Consider the following 20,138-nt stretch of genomic DNA (forward strand, 5'->3'; position numbering starts at 1 on the left):
CTTTGGAGAGTCAAGAAAAAAAATGTTTAAAAAGAAAGTATACAAGTAGAAAGAGCCATCATCTCAAAGAAAATACAGAAAATAACTGATGGAATCCTCTTTTGTGCAACTCTTCTATAGATTTCTGCATTCAGTACTATTTAAGACAGATGAGTAACTGAAGAGTTATTCTGCTAGGACTTGAGATACGTTAATTGGATTTTCTTTTCACAGGATGACATTCAGTTACTGAAGGAGATGAAAGTTAATCACTACCTATTCTCTATCTCATGGCCTCGGATTATGCCCACTGGCATCAAAAGTAAGCATAACAATTTCACCATATTCTTACCAGCATTTGTAGGCAAGTAATTTTAATCGTGAGCATACCATAGTTTTTTAACAATACTGTTAAACAGATTTCTGTTTCTTTGTCTGCAGACAGAGTTTAACCATTACACATGTATTACAGTACACCCATCACTGTAACGTAAAATTCCTTAGTTAAAATTTTTAGATCGCTATTCTTCCAGGTATTTGAAAAACAATCCAGGTAATTTCTTGTTTGTGCGTTTCATCAGCAGAGCAATTGAATGAGAAGGGAATACAGTTCTACAATGATACAATTAATAGTCTTCTGGAAAACAATATTATCCCTATCGTGAGCCTCTACCACTGGGATCTCCCACAGGTTAGACAATATTTAGATTAGTGAAATGTCTAATATAAATGCTTCTGATAGAAAACATATTTCCAAGTTTAAGGACTGAGTGTACTTTAGTAACATTTTTAAAGATGTCTGCATGCTTTTAAGTGTGCTTATAATTATTTTCTATTCATTTTCATTTTAGATACATTGTAGTTATATACTTTGAAGTTTTGAAAAATTTCCTTCTGAGCTACTGAAATATAAATGGAAGTCTTTGTTAATAGGCAGCTGAACTTTAAATAACATTATTGATTCTTGAAATTCTTATTTATTAAGGTTCTCCAAGAAAAGTATGGTGGCTGGCAAAATATAAGCATGATAAATTATTTTAATGATTATGCAAATCTGTGTTTTGAGAAGTTTGGCGATCGTGTGAAACACTGGATTACTTTTAGTAATCCCTGGGTAAGTTATCAATGCTTCCCTTCCAATCATTCCCATTACACAGTTCTGTTCCCAAAATTCTGTCAAAGTGACACTACAGGAAAGTAGGTCAAAAATTGGAGAGGGAAAGGGAGGGACTTATGCCATTAATCACTGTGCCCAAAAATCTCAGTGGCCAGATTCTGTACAAGGGCAGAGTTTTAAGACATGAAATTCCAGTGGTTTGGAAAAATTATCAGCTGGAGAGGAGAGAGGCACAGAAAGGAGAGAGGCAGTTATAACTTGCTCTTCACGCGTTTCATCAGGGAAGAGCAAGCTGGGGAGTCAGTCCACTAACACTAGTCACCAACATGTGGCTTCCAACAAGCCACAGCATATTATCAACCAAGCAGTGGGGTAGTAGATGGGAGCCAAGGGGAGGGGAAGGAAAAAGGGGACTGTAGAGGACAGAGAGATTGAGAGAAAGACAGACCGTGCAGAGGAGCACAGGATCTAAGTCCATAGGATGGCAGCAAATCCATTAGCTCTGCTGTTCAGAGCGTAACTAACTCTGTATTTGTAGGCAGTTGCTGAAAAGGGTTACGAAACAGGAGAACATGCACCAGGACTGAAGCTCGGTGGATGTGGAGCATACCAAGCAGCACACCACATAATTAAAGTAAAACTAAAATCGTTCTTTAAATTACGTGTGAATTAAGAATTTTTAGCAGACTGTTTTGATTCGGCTCTTTAAACAGAAATATAGCTTTGGAATGATGTAATTTCCAACTCGCACAACAAAACTATCACCTGACTTTAAACTACCAATGCATACTCAGGTGTAGCATGAGATGGGAGGTGCCTGGTGTGACACTTTGCTACAACAACCTAAATTTTTCCTTGTAACTTAAGTGTCTCTCTGAAACATACTGTAAAACTGGCTGAATAAGAAAATATCCAGGTTACTCCAGAAACAAGGAGTAAAATCCTGACCTGTTGAAATGAACTTGAATTTTCAGTAAGCCTAGCTCTTGTAAAAATAAACTTTTGCTTGCCTGAATAAATTCGGCAAAAGACATGCAAAGCCTGGAGCTGCTAGACAGAACACTATACTGAATGCTATGTATTACCTTCATGGGGACCTCCTGGAATCTAGGGAAGGAATCTTGCATAAATGCTTTTTTGACAACTTATATGAAATGAAAGCTTCCACAATATACATAAAAGAAATTATGTGGTATTTTCACCCACCTTAGTGCAAAAACTGCTCTTGTTCTTCACTAGCTTTCTATACTGACTATGGCATAACAGATTAAAACGTGCATGATTTTTTTTTAACTTACAGACTCATGCGAAGGTATGGCACTCTTACAATAACACATGGCGCAGTGAGCAGCAAGGTAATAAGGAGTCATTCTGTAATTATGCTTCTATTTATATTAAGGGCTTAAAAGATTATGCATAAACTGCAGAATTGTCCCTTTGTGTTTTAAGGTATGGTTGGAATTTCCCTGACTAGTGGCTGGGGTGAACCTGTTGATCCACATAGCCAAACAGATAGAGACGCTGCTGAAAGATATATACAGTTTCATTTGGGATGGTTTGCAAATCCAATTTACAAAGGAGACTATCCAGAAGTTATGAAGAATTATGTAGGTAAGCTCCAGTAACCGACTATAACATGAATAAATGATGCACTCATAGCATATTACAACAGAATAGCCCCTGTCCAGCGTGTGGTTTAGTCAGGTATGAGGAAACTGGTGAGACAACGCAAAGCAACAAATGGCCCGTGGGCTAGACAGCTCCTGTGCAGTCTGAGGACATGCTAGAACTAAAAATTTGAGCTGCTGTTGAGCCCAACAGTTGCACCTCTCAGTGCTCCCAACTGGAAAGGAAGCAACTACCTCACTTTTCAGTCATAGTCCATTTTTAGTGGCCTAAGACAGGGACTTGTTAAATATTTTGCTGGATTTTCCACCTGAGGACAAAGAACCAGCAGTTTTTCATCACTAGAGCTTGCGTTTCTACACGGTTCCACTAGCTTTGTTTCACAGAATGAAGAACATATGTGACATACCCAGCAGCAAAGCACTTCTATTCTTGTCATGTTATGTTTCCAAGCGTTTGGTTGACAGGTATCATGCTCTTTGGCAAAAAAGCCAAAACACTAATTCACTGTCTTCTCCATGTATTGTATCCAGCCTACTTCTCCAAACTAAAAGCATGAAAATTTACTTCATGTTAAAAAAGCAATCAAAGTAAACTGCCCTCTGCACTAAGTTCAGGAAAACCATATTTATTGTTGGTGAGGTAAAGAAAACAAATTTCTGCGCTCCTCAGGTGTTTCCTGTAATTATTTTGATAGGTAGGAAGAGTGCCCAGCAGGGCCTGGGGAAATCAAGATTACCAACCTTCTCAGTGCAAGAGAAAACCTATATTAAAGGCACATCGGATTTCCTGGGAATAGGTCATTTTACTACTCGTTATGTTCTACAAAAGAGCTTTTCCTTTCTACGAGCATCAAGTTACCACACTGACCATGAGCTGGCTGAGCTGGTGGACCCAAAATGGCCAGCTCCAGGACCCAAATGGTTATACTCTGTGCCTTGGGGATTCAGAAGATTGCTCAACTTCATTAAGGTGATTACAGAATAAATCTTTAAAAGAAAGTGAACAAAATGCCTGGTTACATGCAGAAGCTGCACTTAAACTATTGTAGATTTTCAACAGTTTCACCTATATATTTGTCTTGTCATAATGGGAAGTTTCTTTGCCAAAAAACCACCTTAATTTCAATTCAGAAAACTATAGAATTCAGTAATTTTAAAATAAAAACCATAGTTAACTTAAATTCCTAGTTATACATTTTCCTTACTAAATGTAATTAAGTAAATCTAGAAAATTGCTTTTAATGCATTTTACTAAGAATCTCATGTTGTGTCAAAATAAGATGATTTTGTTTCTATGAACTGGTCTAAACAAATCTTTGTTTGCAGACACAGTATGGGAACCCTCTCATTTATGTGACAGAGAATGGAGTTTCTGAAAGGGTACAGTGTACTCAGCTGTGTGATGAATGGCGGATAGAATATCTGAAAGGATATATTAATGAAATACTGAAAGGTAACTTTAAAAACATCTTTTTAGTGCATGAGCTTTTTGAGCGTTTTCACCTTCTGATTATTTTTTACTCTTGTAATTTAAAGCATAGAGGAATAAATATTCACAGATCAAAATGGACAGCAAACTAGACTAATAAATTTTCACAAAAATGACAACCTAGCCAAATGTACTGATGCTAATAAATACAATAACCAACATGAGATTTAATACTGTAATAATCAGTTTCCATTTTTAGAAAGGAGAAATTGCACCTAATTACCACTCTTCTAAAGCTCTAGTACCTCTAAGCTAAAGATAACATTTTCAAAGAATCTAAGTTACTTCATACTTTGTCGTTTTTCTGCCCTTCTCCCCCTCTCCCAATATCTTTCTGGTATTAAAAAAAACAGCTACAGAACCATATTTTAAGGATGACAAACATAGGCAACAAGCTTAACAGAATAATTTACCTTCTGTTTACAGCTCTAAATGATGGTGTTAATGTCAAAGGTTATACTGCCTGGTCACTGCTGGATAAATTTGAATGGAACAAAGGCTTCTCCGAAAGATTTGGATTTTATCATGTTGATTTTAAAAACAAGAACAAACCACGATACCCAAAGGCATCCGTTGACTATTACAAAAAGATTATCACTGCAAATGGATTCCCAAATCAAAGAGAGGTGATGTCAGTTGCTAATTTTATTCTTTTCTCTTTTTCCTTTGATATATGGGCAAATATCCCATTGAATTTCATGGAAAAACTTGCATGAATACGGCACATGGAATGACATTTTGGCTCTGTAAATTAGGAATGTGTTAAATACACAGGCCTTCAGAGACAGAGAAAGTGGAAACAGCCTCAATTACTGTTTCTAAAGCATTTACCAAACTCTAATTGGACTTTCTGATGTAATCAAAAATGCTGAATCATAAGTTACCAGTGCTCAATCAGATTTCTAGGCAGAAAATTACACATACGTGCTACCTTATTGGAAAATAATATGGAATATAGTAATGTTTTTAAAAATTTTATTAAACAACTATAAGAAATATATTGCAATAAGACCACAAAGAAACTTTCAGAAAATCATGTAGTGGCAGAATAAAATAGTTTCAAGCCAACTGTAGTGGACAAACATTCAGGGACAGAGAAGAAGCTGCAGTGAGTGAGAGAGAATATTACAGTCTAACAGAACTGCTACATGTCAACTTCCTCAGGTGGAAAATTGGTATCAGAGGTCCATGGACACTTGCTCTACTGCACACCAACTCCTTGCTGCAGGTAATTATGTGTCTTCTGTTTTGTTTTATAAAAGCATATTATGTAACTTTCAGATTTTAAATTTCTCTGTGAATACTACTATTAGCAGGTCCTAAAAGGTATTTTCTCCCTGAAAGCACAATGGCTTTCAAATACAACAAGCATCTAAAGAAAAATGTCTTTCTTTACCTTCTCCAACTAAAATCACTGCAGCTAAACGGATCAGCTTTGGATGTTAATGGAATACGCAAACTGAAAGAATTACTATTTAAAATTAAGGCTAGGGATGACAGGATTCTCCTTAAAGTAATAAAAAGTGCTAAATGCTCTTTCAAACATAAAACAGACCCAGACAAATTAAGACAACCACGCAGACAGAAAATATCTAAAACGTTTGACTTCTACATACAATGAAACTATTAAAAAAATGGGCTAAGCACTAGCCTAAGGTAGTGTTAAGCCATGTTTCTGCTCTTTCATACTCCTGGTAACAAAGCTAACAACCGCACAACTTAGAGCAGCTGCTCAAGAACATGTAAATACTTTGCCTGCAATTTCCACAGTGCCAGGCTAATCCAGCTCACTTAAGACCTTCCCAATGTAATTCAGGATCTTTCATAATTCCTGAACTAGGAGAATACTCTACCGCAGCGCATTTCTGAAACTTCTAAGAAAGATGAAATAAGTATTATAAAGTCTCATAAGAAGGATGAAATTAATTCCACGTGGTAGAAAATGTCAAAGCAGTCATCCTAAGTTTATCCTACTTAGCCTCAACTGCTGAGTGATATGTCCTAGGTGAATTAACTGTGTTTACTGAACTCTTTGAGGCTTATCTGTAGAGCAAAATTCTACAAAATAAAACCCATTTCATTTCTCAAAGAGCTGCAAAACAATCATAAAAAGGCTAAAGTGCTTCCCAAGGATTTCTCTTTGACAATTTTCTACCCTTCCTTTGATGGGGGAGAATAAAAATCAAAGGAACAGCAGAGTACTGCTAATGCACTGAAGCTAATTCATAGTAAGTACAATTTTTGCAGCCCTTTGCGCACTGACATAGCTTCAAAAATTTACCTTAGAAAGAAAAAAGAGAGGGAAAACTGTCATGGATTTGCTCCAGCTTTTGCAGACTTATGAAATTTTTTTGTTTGTTTTGGTTGCCGTTTATGACAATGCCAACAGTTAATAATTTTAGCCATAAATGTTCAAAAAATTCTTAATCTACATAAACTCTAAGTTAACAATTAGTATACTCCAGAAGATGACATTTCTTACGTATTACTCATTTCTCAAATTTTTAGATTCCCTGATTACTCACATGGAAATGGTGACAGAGATTGCTCTTCCTACAGTTTTCACACTCTGCATACTCATCAGCATTGTCCTACTAATATTCTACCTTCGAAATCATAGTTAAAATTGCATGCTTACACACATCTTCACTTTGCATAATAAATAAAATGCAACTGGTTTATTATATTGGTTAAAGTTTACCACAGATGCCTCTTTTTATACCACTGTAAAGATACAGAAATATTACTTTACCTGTCCACCTAGCACTTTTACAGTTTTTTTTATTCAGTTCCCAAAACATAATTTAATTTTTTTTAACAACACCCAAAGTACATTTTCTTTCTGCATTACTTTCTACTAATTTTAAGGAGCAGATTTTATGTTTCTTATTATTTTGAAAACTACTACACATTTTGTTCACCAGAACAACAGTTAGCTAAGATTAAAGTGATTCCAATCTTGCCAGTATAAATTTCAAGTGATTGAAAGCTGTTTTCAAATTCTGATTTCAGTCTGTTCTCAGTAAGACTTTTACTTAGCATGAAACTGCTAGTTGAAGAGAGACAGACACATAATTTTAGAATAGAAAAGCATTTAAATATTCAAAGAACACTGCTTAAATTTTAACTTATTATTCATGTCTAAAAGTTAGGATAATATACACCTTACTATTTAGGTGTGGAGAAGAATTATTTGAAGTGATTAATCAAAAATGACAACTGCTGAGTCAGATTTAAACCAAGGACTCTTATCGCTCTAGTTTTTTTACAGGGAACTAGGTTTACCTCATAAGACTTTATAATATATTACACACAGAAATGTGTATTATAGGTAATGCAAGCACTTCCAGAACATAATATTCCACCTCAGATTCACTTCTAGAGCAGGTAGGTACAAGTTAAGTACATGACTATAAAACATTTGTTCCAGAATATGATGAGCTGCCTATATTGTCCTTCTATTTACTCCTCTATAGCAAAGCAACAAACAACCTTCCTATTTAGCTCGCACTGTATTTTCAACACTGCATGTGCCTACACTGAATGTGCACTATCAGTACATAAATCCAAAAATGGGCCTTGTTCTTACCTTCTCTTCAAAGGCTAACTATTAAACTGAGAGTTATTAAGATGCAATATTAGGAAAGGGATAAGAAATAAGATTCACTGAGGAGAAACCAGAAATTACAGAAATTTATAGTTTTTAAAAAGCATAAATACTGGGGTTTTCCTTATTTTTACTTGTCAAAAGCTGATAGTTTCTTTTATGCAAAATGTTTGTCTCAAGTCTTTTAATCAGCATATACTACATCATGTAATTATCTAGAATTACACTACCAAAACATTACATACACTATCTAATCAACATAAGAACGTATGCAACTGTCATCCCAACATATTTAAATTACTATCCTCAGCCAATTATACTGAACATTTTTTTCAGAAAATTATACAAAAGTACACAAGACAACACTGTTAAAATAATTCACTTTGCATTGAGGGAAAAAAATGAATTTGAAGAGGAGAGAGAAGTGTATCCAAGAATACTCCAAAATATAAATACAGGGACAAAGAAAATCAAACTGTCAGAAGTTCACAATGCTCTGGATGAACAACTTTCCAAATATATCTGGATGATGAAATGTCACTTGACACCATGAAAACATGACAATATTGCTTGTTTTGCTGGGTTAAGATAATTCACACTTTGAACAGTGTCTGATTGCATTCTTAATGAATAAAAATAAAATTTAAAACCCCAAAGTGCAGAACTTTATTGAATGTTTGTAAATATATGAACAAAAAATATCTCCTATATTTTCAAAATAATTACACTGTACATTCATAATTGCACATTTATAAACAAACTAGAGGCCTACAGATGAATTATGGCTATGTATGTCACACTTTAAGCATACTAAAGCAAATAACTCTGTAAGATGTATTGTTCTTCAAATCAGAGTGTTTCTAAATATACTGTTGGGACACAGACAATACTGAACTTTCCCTTTTACTGTACCTTTCAAGTGCCTGCCTGTAGAGTAACCTGCATTTATGTGAAATGCACCTGACTGCACTGAGCCATTGTAATAAAATACATTCTTTCTTCATTGCTTCCATTAACTGTAGAATCGGAAAAGAGACCTGCAGAGACAAAAGAAAAAGATGTGATTAGCCACTACCCTTACAAAGAGAAACTGCAGATAAATTGTTCATGTAGCACCTTCAGGAAGGGGTTTCAAAACTTCAGTTTTACTGAAAGGAGCACTTCATGACAAAAATTGAGAATGACAGGAAAGCTTTACCAAAGCATTACCCTGTATCAAACCTCACCCCAAAAAGGCAAATTATTTCTGTACCAATCTATATGCTTAATTCTTCCCCATTCTCATGCTTTTTCACTTGTTCTACATTTGATTGCAGCAAGGCATGTCTTCCCTCCTTAGCACCTGCTTGCTTCTCTGACTAGAGACCAGCATTCAGTAACAGGTAAATTTCTCTTCAAACCCATTCTCAGATACACCAGCAAAGATTTTAGAAGTTGTAAGATACTGTGGAGAATACTTAATCATGTCATATTTGGAATTATTCTGTCTTTTTAATTCTAAAAACATAACTCAAAGATGAGAAGGCAGAAAGTCACCACTTTCTGAAAATCTTTTATATTCTACCAATACTATCTCACCCTTTTATTAAAAGGCAAAACATCGTTTCACATTTGCTGAAAAGTAAGAAGTTCAGACCCACTGAACCCAGTATAAAAACTGAATTTGTTTGAAGTGTGTACTTTCATTATTTCATTTCACCATAAATATTCCTTACCTGTATTGTTTGATGTCATATGCTCAACCGGAGGATTAGTACTAACTTGCCATGTTGTTTTAGCCTCCTTCTGTCCATGCGCACTACTTATGTCCACCTTCCATATTTCTGGGTGATCGCTGAGAGAATAATCAAAAAATGTCAAAATTCAGTCAGGTATTCAGTCACATCTGAATTTTAATGCTGCAAACATTGAAGTTGCTCTTACTTTTGATAGAACTTCTTGACAAGAGCTGGTCTGATCGGCAGTTGAAACACATGCTTCTCATTTAGAGGGTTTTCCTTATAATACTTCATGCAGATTCTACAATAGATATCAACTAGTTACTAACTTTCTTTGAAGAAATGCTTGTGCAACACTGCATAAACCTTGTGCAAGATTAACTATACTCTCAGATTCATTATTTCCTTTGTTTTCAGTTTTAGTCACAAAGCAAAATTTAGCAGGAGGATTCAACTGCTACTTCTGCAGTCTCATTATCATCAACATTAAGGAGGGATGCTTTTTTTTTTTTTTAAGAGTTTCTTTACAACTGTCAAAGAATCTATTTGTTATTGTCATTGAAAGAGCAAGAAGTAAAAGTGAAATAATTACTGTGTCAAAGGGAAGAGGTTCTCATGCTTAAACTGAAGTAAGACTGTACAGCTGACCATTATTTCCAGCATATGGTGGAGCTTTTGAACACGATGGACTTGTTCTTGTAGATCTACTGATGTGGAAATGAAGTAATCCTGGAACAGCAAACAGTTTCTGCTCCTAACTGGACACTCAGTTTCTACAGACACACAACACTATACCTCACTGTACTAATTTTCCTCCTTCTTTTTGAGAAACCAAAATTTTAAGAATGGCCCAGAAGAGTCAGAACAAAGTTCCATGTTATCAAAGTATCAACATAGGTACACTGTCCTATATCAGATACCTAGGAAATAATATATAAATAAGGAAACAACATAAAGACATTTCTGCAGCATATTGTTCCATTCTCATGATTTGCAATTCAGTTCCTCAATTTATAAGAATGATACAACTTGCATCCCACCATCAGCTAAGTGTGCTCTACTTTATAGTGCTTTCAGAGTTAAAAAAAAAAAAAAAAAAAAGGGCATCTCACCAAGTAGGTTAATGTTGCAAGTTCCTGGCCTGTAAAATTAACAAGAGGAAAAAAAATAAATTACAATTTACTATACAATGTCAGATGAAATATAAGCAACATTCAGGTAATCAAACAGGGAATTCTGCTAAAAAAAAGCCCAAGGTCCCTAGGACTGAGATGTTATTTACTGACGTGATTACTCAATTCAAAACACGAAAAAACCCAGCCTGTAAAGTGGCATGTCAGAGGCAGTATTTTATTTACCACCAAGGCTGCACAACGAAGAAACCTATCACATACTTTGAGACAACCACTCATCTTGGGACATAAAGATTTACAAATAGTGAAAATAAAACAGCAAATGAAACAAAGAATGAAAACGGGATGACGAAGCAAAAAAGAAATGAAGAAATTAAGAGATGAAGTGAATGAAGTTAGTAACAACAGTAAAACACAAACCCCTCTCACAGATTTAGAAAAAAATAAAGCTATAATACTGAAAACAAAGCCACAATGTTTTCAAGAAAAATTGTACTTTACAAAAATCTTTCCACCCTATTTTTTTGTTTCCAGTATAATATATTTATAAAACAATAATCAAAAACATCTTTCTAAATACTACAGACTGTACAAACACAGCTACTGCATAAAAATACATATAAACACCCTTGCCCGATTTCCTTTTAACCCACGTAGACCATAAAGGAAAAGACAGAAAAAGCATGAGGCTCTTATTTTTTCACCTACAGCAAACAGATAAGAAAACAAAACTGCTCATAGTTATTTAAATCTGGTATTTATTTTACCTGAGGTTCACTCTAAAGGTTTCTTCAAATAGAAAAAGAAATACACGATTATGCAAGCTATAGTTATTTTGAAACAAATTAATTTTTTAACTTTTGAAACCATATACAACTGAAAAGTACAATTACTAAGGAAGGTGGAAACAGCACTTCAGCAGATGGGAGCAGAAGTGAGATCAAGGTTACCAAAAACTTAATTATTTCCTGTATGGAATACCTTTTCTCTTGAATTTCTAGTGATGTTAACAGATATCAGGCTTACCGATGAAAAAACTGACATAATCCTTCTTCATCTTATCCAGACCAATCTCTAAGAGCATTTGAATCGGAGTGATGCCACCGAGGGAAATGACCTCTATCTTGCCATGATAAGACTGTTGAATCAATTTACTTAGCAAACTGCTACTCCCTTGATGAATCTAAAAGTTAGAAAAGTTTTCTTGTGATGTAACTGCGTATAAAACATCATAAACATTGTTTAGAAGTACAACACCAAGGAAATAGAGGCAAACTGTGACATGTGAAAGTAATTTTAAAACAACACAACACGGAAATGAAGGGCAGTTAAGTGACAAGAACTATACTTCAAACAACTCAAAATTTTAACATTTATTGTGAAATACAAATACATACCCATGGCTGTATCTCACCACGTTCCAGGGATTTTATGATCAGTGTGAAACACTCTATCAACTCCTGATAGGAACTGACACCTTAAGAAACAAAGATGCAATATTTTATTTATCAATCCAGCTCTCTCTGTAGCTGTTAATAACAATAGGCCAACGGATACTTGCAAGAATCTTTTAAAGAATGACAGCTGAAGTGACAGATTATACTGGGTTTTGTTAAGTTGGTCATATCGTGACTTTAAAAAGAGTTACTCTAAAGAAACAATGATCAAAAGAGGCTACTGAACTGCATATGCCTGTTAAGAGAACAGCACATGGCAGAAGCATTTTGTCATAGAACACATTTTGGCTACATTCTCTCTATATACATTGAAGTTCAATACATTTTATAAATTTAACTGAACAGCATCTATCTAGAATATGAACTTTACCCAACTAACTGCTTCCTAAACAAGGAACAAGCCTCCAGACATTGTGCAGCAGATACAGCCCTTAAGCAGGACACACTGCAGTCATCACAGTGGACTTTAGCTACCTAGTTTCGATTCAAACACAACAGCGGTTGCACTAACAGGAATGAAAAGGATTTAGAAGTTGAGTAACTCTATCCCTCAAAGAGAAAGGAGTTGTTATAATTTCTGGAACAGCTTAACAGAAGTTAGTTAGTAATCTGAAAAATAGTACTAAATAAATAAAAATGTATTTTACTGAAGGACTGTGAGTGGTATTACAAGACTGATAAAGTTTGTGTGCAGTTTTCAGTTTTAGACCAGATGAGTACTACTGATTGTTTAGTACCTTTTATAATCAAATAAAATGAAATATAATATCTCCTGCTAGATGCTGGTCTACCTTTATATGTTGTAAGAAAGTACATCATCTCACATACCTAAAATTAGCTCTTTCAGAAAAAGCCTATTGGTAAAAATTTTCTGAAGAGCTGATCAGTCCTTAAAACTCAGAGAAATTTATATTTATTTCACTGAAAAAGCAATACAGTATAATAGATACAGAGAACAGAAGAATTAAAGGAAAACAGATGGGGCAAAAAACCACAATACACTTACTTTTCATTTTGCACCATAATTGTTCAGCAAAGTCCAGGTCTCCTCGCTCACTGAAGATTGATTTTATTGAACTGTCCACTGCAGCTGTGTCACATTTGATTTTCTGAAAGAGTTTGTTTGTCTTAAGTAAAAAAAGGATGCCTAAGATTCAAAGACCTTATGAATTCAAATTTTCTCCAGAGATCAATACTGGATTCATCACTAATTTTTCTCCTTTTTCAGGGAAACTACCACACAGAAACTACTAGTGCATAGTAGCTTGGAAGCATATTTTTATTTAAAAGTGAGACTAATTCTCTTCAGAATTATCACACTGGATAACTGCTAGCTTTGGACCAGGAACTGAAGCCTACTATCAGAAAGACTTGATCACAGCCAAGTAAAGCTCAACCAGACTGTCCAGTAAAAACCAACTGCTTAGGCTCAGGATGATCCTTTTCACCTTACAAGGGCTCAATGCATAGAGCATTAGTAAATAGCAAGAATACAGTCCAGCAAGCACTAAATTGGAACGTGACCTATGCTACACTGAACTCACAGATGATTAAATAGCTGTATGTGTACCTAGCAGTGCCCTGGGAGGGCAGAATTAATACATACATAGATTCTCAAAACAGAGAACTGTTTTCCTGTTATCCTGATCCTGAATATTTCTGGTTTGGCTGATACAGAAATCATTATATTTTTAGCTTATCAACTATACACAACTTGCTTCTCAACAGGAAAAAGACCCAAACCTTTCTTTGTAGATTGAAAGGGGAAAAAAGCATGAAGACATTTTTATAATTTCAATTTGTCCATTGTTTCAGAATATCATAAACCTCTAAATAGGCAGATATATAACTGATACCATTAAATGGGCCCAAAGCCATTAAATTAGGCAACAAAAGCAAATTAATGATAGAATGCAATGGCACAAAGGTCAGAGATTGCAGTTGATATACTACAGTTCAGTTTGCAAGCCTCTGGTAGTGAAAAAGGAAGGGAAAGAAGCAAATCAAAATAGCTCCATACCACCAAGTTATATAAAAAATATGTATAATGGACACTGGTAGACCATTTAGAATAAAAAAACAGGGAAGTTTTCTGAAGGTAAAAATTACAGTGGACTATCTATTAGAGGATAGCTATGGAATTCCTAATTCTGCCTGTAAGGCTGCCTTCCATTATTTTTACACAGCAGAAACAGAAAGCAAGAGATCTATTTTTTTTTTTTTTTTACATCTTTAGACCTGTGTATTTACAGATATACATAAATAACATATGCAGAATATGTAATAGATGTAGTCAAAGTTTGAAATAACTAGTTATAAGGGAAACAAGATGACAAGGCAATTGGTAGGAAATTACATGTACCTCCGTTTCATTGTTGTTTCCAGATATACAATATCCATCCAGCTTCCTCTTTAAATCTAGGAGAGGAAAAAAATAAATTTCACGACTATGAAAAAAAAAATATAATCAAACCAATTGTATAAATCCCTGGGCACATCATAATTAACAAATACACCGACTGGATGGCTAATAGACAAAATTTATCCATTTTTAAATTGTTTTTACTGGGTAAGGATATAGTCTCAAAAATAATTTATTCATATTTTTTAATAAAAGATATACATTTCCCCCATATACCTTTACTACATTCTATTATCTAAGTATTAACCTGTTAAGTTCCAGTGGGGAAGCAGTAAGGGGTAGTAGGTGGTCTAATAAGTGTCTCTGGTTTTCTTCCACCTGCATTTGTCAGAGAGTTTTTGTTTGTTTTTATCTTTTGTCCAAGTTTTATCTACTTACTAAAAAAAAATTTACAGTTGCATTTGCAAATCTCTTGGTGCATTCCTACATCTGATTCTCTTTTTAGACTTGTTTTCTAGTATCTTAAACTTCTGACAAGAGACTTATTGTTCACAACAGTTTTCAGAAGGAATCAGTAATTTTGGATGCTTCATTTTAAGAGGTCATCACTGTACTGTTTTTCACCACCAAAGGAACAATTAGCACGTTCAGAAGTTCCTGTGTACATCAGATAACTGGAAAGTCGCATCCAGAACTCTCTCAGTTGTTTTTTAAACATTGTGCGTCATTTTGTAAAGAAACAATTGTTACTTTTATCCAAGATATTAGGACAAAGGAAGATGACAAAGGTGTACTGACTAATTTATTTAACTACTTTGTACAGGTGGTTATAGCAGAGAAATCAACATCTCTAATACTTTTAAAATTGTATGTGGAATTTCCTTTTATTTCTGTGAAATGTGATGTTCCTCTGTCCCCATCTAACAAGCAGCAATTACCCATCAGAAACTCCCGGACCAGTTCAACAGCTGATTCAGACTCTAATGGCTCAGGCCACTCAGTCACACCTGTCTTCAAACCTTCGGCCAAAGCCTAAACACAGCATGAAAATCAAAACAACACAAGTCAGTTCTTGTTTGAGGTTCTGCACGTGTCATACTTCAAAATGCAGTAAGCTTCCCCAAGAATCATACATCTCTCTATACAGCTAACCATGAATTTGGAAACTTCTTGAATTTCCTGGTTTTGGTGTTGATGGGTTGTCATCTTTATATTCAAGATTCCTAAAACTGAGCTCAAAGTTTACTCTAAAATAAAAGCTTAAAGTTATCTTTGAAACATCTGATGAAGTTTTAAATGAAGTAAGTTATTAACACATAAAATCACCATTCCATGTAAATCTGAAATCGGAATTTCTCACTTATACTTACAAGGAGAAACTGCAGTTCTCTATATAGCTGATATACAGGACTTCTGGGGTCCCCAGACTCCAGTGCAATATTCTGAAAGTTCCAGAAGTTTACGTCAGTTTCAAACTTTAGAAATCAAGTGTCCTGAAATTTTCAGTAGTGAAATGCATATCAGCATCATTTATAATTTAGATTATGAACACATTGTGCTGCTTATTTAAAGACTAACAAACACAAAACGTCAAGAGTCAAGCTTATTTTCTACCCTTTACACTACTCATGATGTAAGCCATGGAAAGAGTTTGGGTTTGTTTGCTTTTTCCTTCCTGACTTACCAGCGTGGCAGCTGAAATTAGTGGGGGTGTCTCCAGAAACTTATCGACAGTATTCCATGTAATATCGACAGATATATTGCTTTCAGATTCTACGATTGTGTCCTCTATTGCAGCAGCTCTAATAAGTTCATACTGAGCAAATCCTTTTGTCATCACCTAGAATGAACAGATTTTAAAAAAACACAACAAAACCACCACAACAGTGATTATTTTGCATGCATACAAAACAATTTTAAAAGCATTTCACACACACACAAAAAAAGGGCTAATATCAGACAAAAGCATTATAACATAGGGAGCTCAAATGTTACTTCAAAAGTGACTATTATACTACAGAATCACACTGGGGCGAGTTTCTAAATAGAATCTATAAAGCTTCCCAAAACCAGTATCATAAATCCAAAACCAGAGTTTTTAAACTTAGATTGGAGACACAACAGACCGTAAAAACCTACAATAGATGAATGATGTTTCTTTTTATGTGCCATTTTGAGCTCTTCCAGGTTTGCAAAATGGGTTTTATCAGCTGTAGGACCTAGGAAAGGAAGAAAAGTAAGAATCAAAAAAAACATTTAACACAAATCAAATTTGGTACTTAAAATTAACTCTCAAATATTCCATTCGGTCAAGTACGACTCATGTTGTCCTTTAGAAAGCAGACATTCTTCTTGCATTTGTCCTACTGATAAGAAGAGCTGGCGCTGATAACTAATAATTAGTTAGTTGATATTGATAATTATTGATAATAAGAGTCAGTGCTTGTATAAGCAGTTGAATGGTAACGATTTAAATTTGCCAAGTTATGGTACCTGAGTGAAGGTAGGCCTGCACAGATACTCTTGAGTTAAGTATATTAAAAAGCCATTTCCCCCACATAGCATGGGTTAAAATATCTTTTCTCTCTTTTTTTTCTTTTGTTTTTTAAGAAGAGGAATATAGGGCTGTACCAAGCCAACATCACACAAAGGACAAATATAGCATTGCTACATCAATATTCCCACATTTTTAAGCCTTCCTCATTTAATTTTATGTGTAACATTAGAACCTTACCATCACATGTAACCATATAGAAATTGATCCCTGTGATTTTGTTGCCAGCTTTGAGAGGCTCAGCTCCAAGCCAACAAGTATGTTCAGGATCAGAACCGTCACACCTTATCCAGAGGGGAGGAAGCACAACCAGTTCACTTATCTTCAGGTGGGTCATGTTTGGATTTTGTACCATTGTATATAAGGAAATCAACTGCCTAGAAATGTGAACAGGAAAAAAATTAAGATGTCAGCAAGTACAGCTAAACCGATGCCTTACATAAAACTTAACTCCTATCTACCATGCTTCGTTAGCAGACATCAAATCATTTTACAAAAAGAATGCAGTATTATAATCCTCTTTTTACAGGTAGAACAATGAAGTCACAAAAGAAGAAGACATCATAACTGAGAATGTACTTAATGTAATATTTTAATTTAGACTAAAGGTTCTAAAATTGTAATTGAAACTTACATTTTAAACATGTTAAAAGGGTAAGTTAGTTTAGCAAACTAGTCACCATGCTTTGATACCATGCCTTGGTATTTTAAAAACGGCCAAAGAGCCAGATTAGATATTTTATTTTTTAACAGAAGCCTTACAAAAACAAGCACTGAAATCTTAGTAAGCTTTCTTTGCTCACCTACACCAGTCCCGTTAACCTAATGGGACAGCTCACAAGTGCTTTTCCAGTACCTCAGGTACTTTGTTAGGAACTCTTTTAGCCAGGGGAGACCATTTCGCAGGATGAAAAATGGTCATATCTCCCCACTAAACTAATGAGTAATTTAATTTGAGGGATTGAAAATAATACAGGTTCTGAATATTAAGAAGAGAGACAAAAGTTGCAAAAGAAAGCTATATCAAACGGGGAGGCCGACCTTTGACACTTACTTTGCTCTGCTTACAGAAAGAGCCACTGGTCCAGAACTCTCCTTTGGTAAAAGCTCAGAGCCATAAACAGCATCATCCATTTTTGATTCTTCCATTGGGTCACTTTCTTCATTGTGTCTCTAAGAGAAATGCACAGTTAAGTCAAAAAGTGCAAGGTATGTCAAAATACTTGATAGGAATGCAAAAGTCTAGATTATATTTTTTAAAAAAGCAACTCTCATACACACTTACTGCTTTCTGCAAAATATATACACTGCTTCCATTCCAAAATCTTTCAATGGGACTTTTGCAACCACCACCAATCAAACAGATCTCTACATCAGTCTGAAAAAAAAAAAGTTAAAATTTTTTAATACTCTATATATAAATGCTGTGTTTCAGAAGTTTTTTATACCAGAAATTGCAAAATTAACTAATTCCACAAACTGTTTTCCAACCCTATTGCAACCATTCATGAATCTAAGGCTTTCTTTCTTCAGGAGAACAGTTAACAGCATGACATAGGTGGAGTCAAATCAACTGTGAAAATGCAACAACTTTCAACTAACCAACACAGAAAATTTAATCTCCAACAGGTTGATTCTATAAGAAACTAAAGTTTAGTTCAATGAACAAAACTTCAGATAATCTGAGATATGAGGGATCATTATTGTCAAGTAGCAATTGCAGTCACCAAATATCCCTGAGATGGAGAACACTCATTTAAAGTAACATTAAATATCAATTGATCACTTCTCTGGATGTCTCATGAGAGCTGTAAACAGTTTGGAGATATTAAATAACTCAAGCCTGTTCTCAAGAATAAAGGAACGGACATCAATCTTTACTTAGGCTTTTCCACACACACAGAGAAGTACTGCTTGATTCTTCACATCTAATCTGCTCTTCACTTTACAATATATTTAAATAATCATCTGATTTTATTTTCAAACTGTTATCAAACTTATTATAAAGCCCAAGATTAATACAATAAAATAACATTAGATTTTCCAGCCAAAAGCTGTTCCAAAGCTGTTCCAAAAGCTATTAGAAGCAATTGCTATTTTAATACAGATATCCCATTCCCCATAAAAACACTTAGATAAAAAGCATGCCATCAGAAGCTGCAAGTTTGAAGCATGAAAATACGACTGAGGGCAGCTGCTGTGGCAGCTCCTTTCTCTCCTCACAGCAGCCACACACGCTATCACCCACCTTCTGCACTCTACACAACCCCCAACCCACAACACTCTCACGCCCACAACCATTACAACCATTTTAAGCAAGCTAACAGGGGCAAAAAATCAGGTGGCGCGCAGGAATGAGCAGGGAGGCGAAGGCTGGTGCTGGCCCCGGGAGGGCGGCACTCTGGTACCCGCGTCTCCCTCTCCGTCCTGAGGTAGCGGCAGATCCAAAGAGTTATTACTGAGGTAAATTTTGCCTTTTACATGATATCCGCACGCATATTTCAGCTGTCGATCAATGGCTGCGCGTTTTAAACATGCCGACTCAAGTTACATGACTATACTTTCACATCTATATTTACCTCAAAGAGATACGGACGTTCAGGGATGCTTTCCCTTCCTTCTTCGTATATTCTGAAAGAAAAGGAAACGTTAAGGTATATAAAGTTTTATTCCTCTGCATTCCTCGTTAAACAGCAAGTTTAACTGCATAAACAAAAACACCACAGGTCTACAGCCAGACCCTCAGCAGCCTCCCCACAAGCTGGAGCCCCACCCGGCACCCCCTCCCCGGCCGAGCCGCCCCTCTCAGCAGAGCGGCCCCTCAAGGCAGCCGCCGCCCCGCGCCCGCGGAGGGCCGAGCCCCACCGGAGGAGGCGGCCGTACAGCCCCGCCGCCGCCTGCCACCGCCGCTCCGCGGCCATCGCCGCCCGCCCAACCGAACCGCGCGCCTCGCCCGCCCCCCGGCACTACATCCGGGGTGCTGTGCCAAACGGAGGCCAAAAAATTATTTTTTCCCTCACAGGAGTGGGTCTTATTTATATTTATTCTCGACGCACGCCTTCTGTGGAAAAAAAAAAAAAGAAAAACTTTAAAA

General features: G+C 35.7%; 3 protein-coding genes across 6 annotated transcripts in view; 2 read left to right on the forward strand and 1 right to left on the reverse strand.

Moving 5' to 3' along the window:
* TIPIN (TIMELESS interacting protein) overlaps window positions 1-20,138 on the forward strand; it is a 312,013-nt gene that overhangs the window by 224,683 nt on the left and 67,192 nt on the right. The gene's annotated exons all lie outside the window — the stretch shown is intronic.
* LCTL (lactase like) lies at window positions 1,004-6,837 on the forward strand. 3 transcript variants are annotated; one of them, XM_074881032.1, is made up of 9 exons: window positions 1,004-1,093; window positions 1,635-1,730; window positions 2,397-2,451; window positions 2,546-2,707; window positions 3,420-3,694; window positions 4,051-4,177; window positions 4,640-4,839; window positions 5,378-5,441; window positions 6,722-6,837. In XM_074881032.1, the coding sequence occupies exons 1-9, from the start codon at window positions 1,004-1,006 to the stop codon at window positions 6,835-6,837; spliced, it is 1,185 nt and encodes a 394-aa protein (XP_074737133.1). The 3 variants fall into 3 exon arrangements, with proteins under 3 accessions (XP_074737133.1, XP_074737134.1, XP_074737135.1); XM_074881033.1 differs by lacking the exons at window positions 4,640-4,839; window positions 5,378-5,441; XM_074881034.1 differs by lacking the exons at window positions 1,635-1,730; window positions 4,640-4,839; window positions 5,378-5,441.
* ZWILCH (zwilch kinetochore protein) lies at window positions 5,175-20,130 on the reverse strand. 2 transcript variants are annotated; one of them, XM_074881030.1, is made up of 18 exons: window positions 20,065-20,130; window positions 19,624-19,675; window positions 18,330-18,422; window positions 18,099-18,217; window positions 17,225-17,421; window positions 16,630-16,709; window positions 16,175-16,330; window positions 15,861-15,932; window positions 15,429-15,522; window positions 14,491-14,546; window positions 13,135-13,237; window positions 12,069-12,148; window positions 11,698-11,854; window positions 10,651-10,679; window positions 10,131-10,267; window positions 9,744-9,839; window positions 9,536-9,654; window positions 5,175-8,857 (listed from the first exon to the last, which is right to left on the reverse strand). In XM_074881030.1, the coding sequence occupies exons 4-18, from the start codon at window positions 18,191-18,193 to the stop codon at window positions 8,766-8,768; spliced, it is 1,563 nt and encodes a 520-aa protein (XP_074737131.1). In that variant the 5' UTR covers window positions 18,194-18,217; window positions 18,330-18,422; window positions 19,624-19,675; window positions 20,065-20,130; the 3' UTR covers window positions 5,175-8,765. The 2 variants fall into 2 exon arrangements, with proteins under 2 accessions (XP_074737131.1, XP_074737130.1); XM_074881029.1 differs by lacking the exon at window positions 20,065-20,130 and adding an exon at window positions 19,910-20,027.

The sequence above is a fragment of the Strix uralensis genome, chromosome 11, assembly GCF_047716275.1.
Source record: "Strix uralensis isolate ZFMK-TIS-50842 chromosome 11, bStrUra1, whole genome shotgun sequence".
Lineage (NCBI taxonomy): Eukaryota > Metazoa > Chordata > Aves > Strigiformes > Strigidae > Strix > Strix uralensis.

Bases quoted from the DNA above. Each gene is read 5' to 3' on its own strand.
- LCTL (XM_074881032.1), top strand. From the start codon at position 1,004: ATGATAAATTATTTTAATGATTATGCAAATCTGTGTTTTGAGAAGTTT. The intron at 2,708-3,419 runs GTAAGCTCCAGT...TTATTTTGATAG, and splicing joins AGTTATGAAGAATTATGTAG to GTAGGAAGAGTGCCCAGCAG. The intron at 5,442-6,721 runs GTAATTATGTGT...TCAAATTTTTAG, and splicing joins ACACCAACTCCTTGCTGCAG to ATTCCCTGATTACTCACATG.
- ZWILCH (XM_074881029.1), bottom strand. From the start codon at position 19,965: ATGGCCGCGGAGCGGCGGTGGCAGGCGGCGGCGGGGCTGTACGGCCGC. The intron at 18,218-18,329 runs GTAAGTGTGTAT...CATTTCTCTTAG, and splicing joins TATATATTTTGCAGAAAGCA to AGACACAATGAAGAAAGTGA. The intron at 17,422-18,098 runs GTAAGTGTCAAA...TCACATTTCTAG, and splicing joins CTTTCTGTAAGCAGAGCAAA to GCAGTTGATTTCCTTATATA.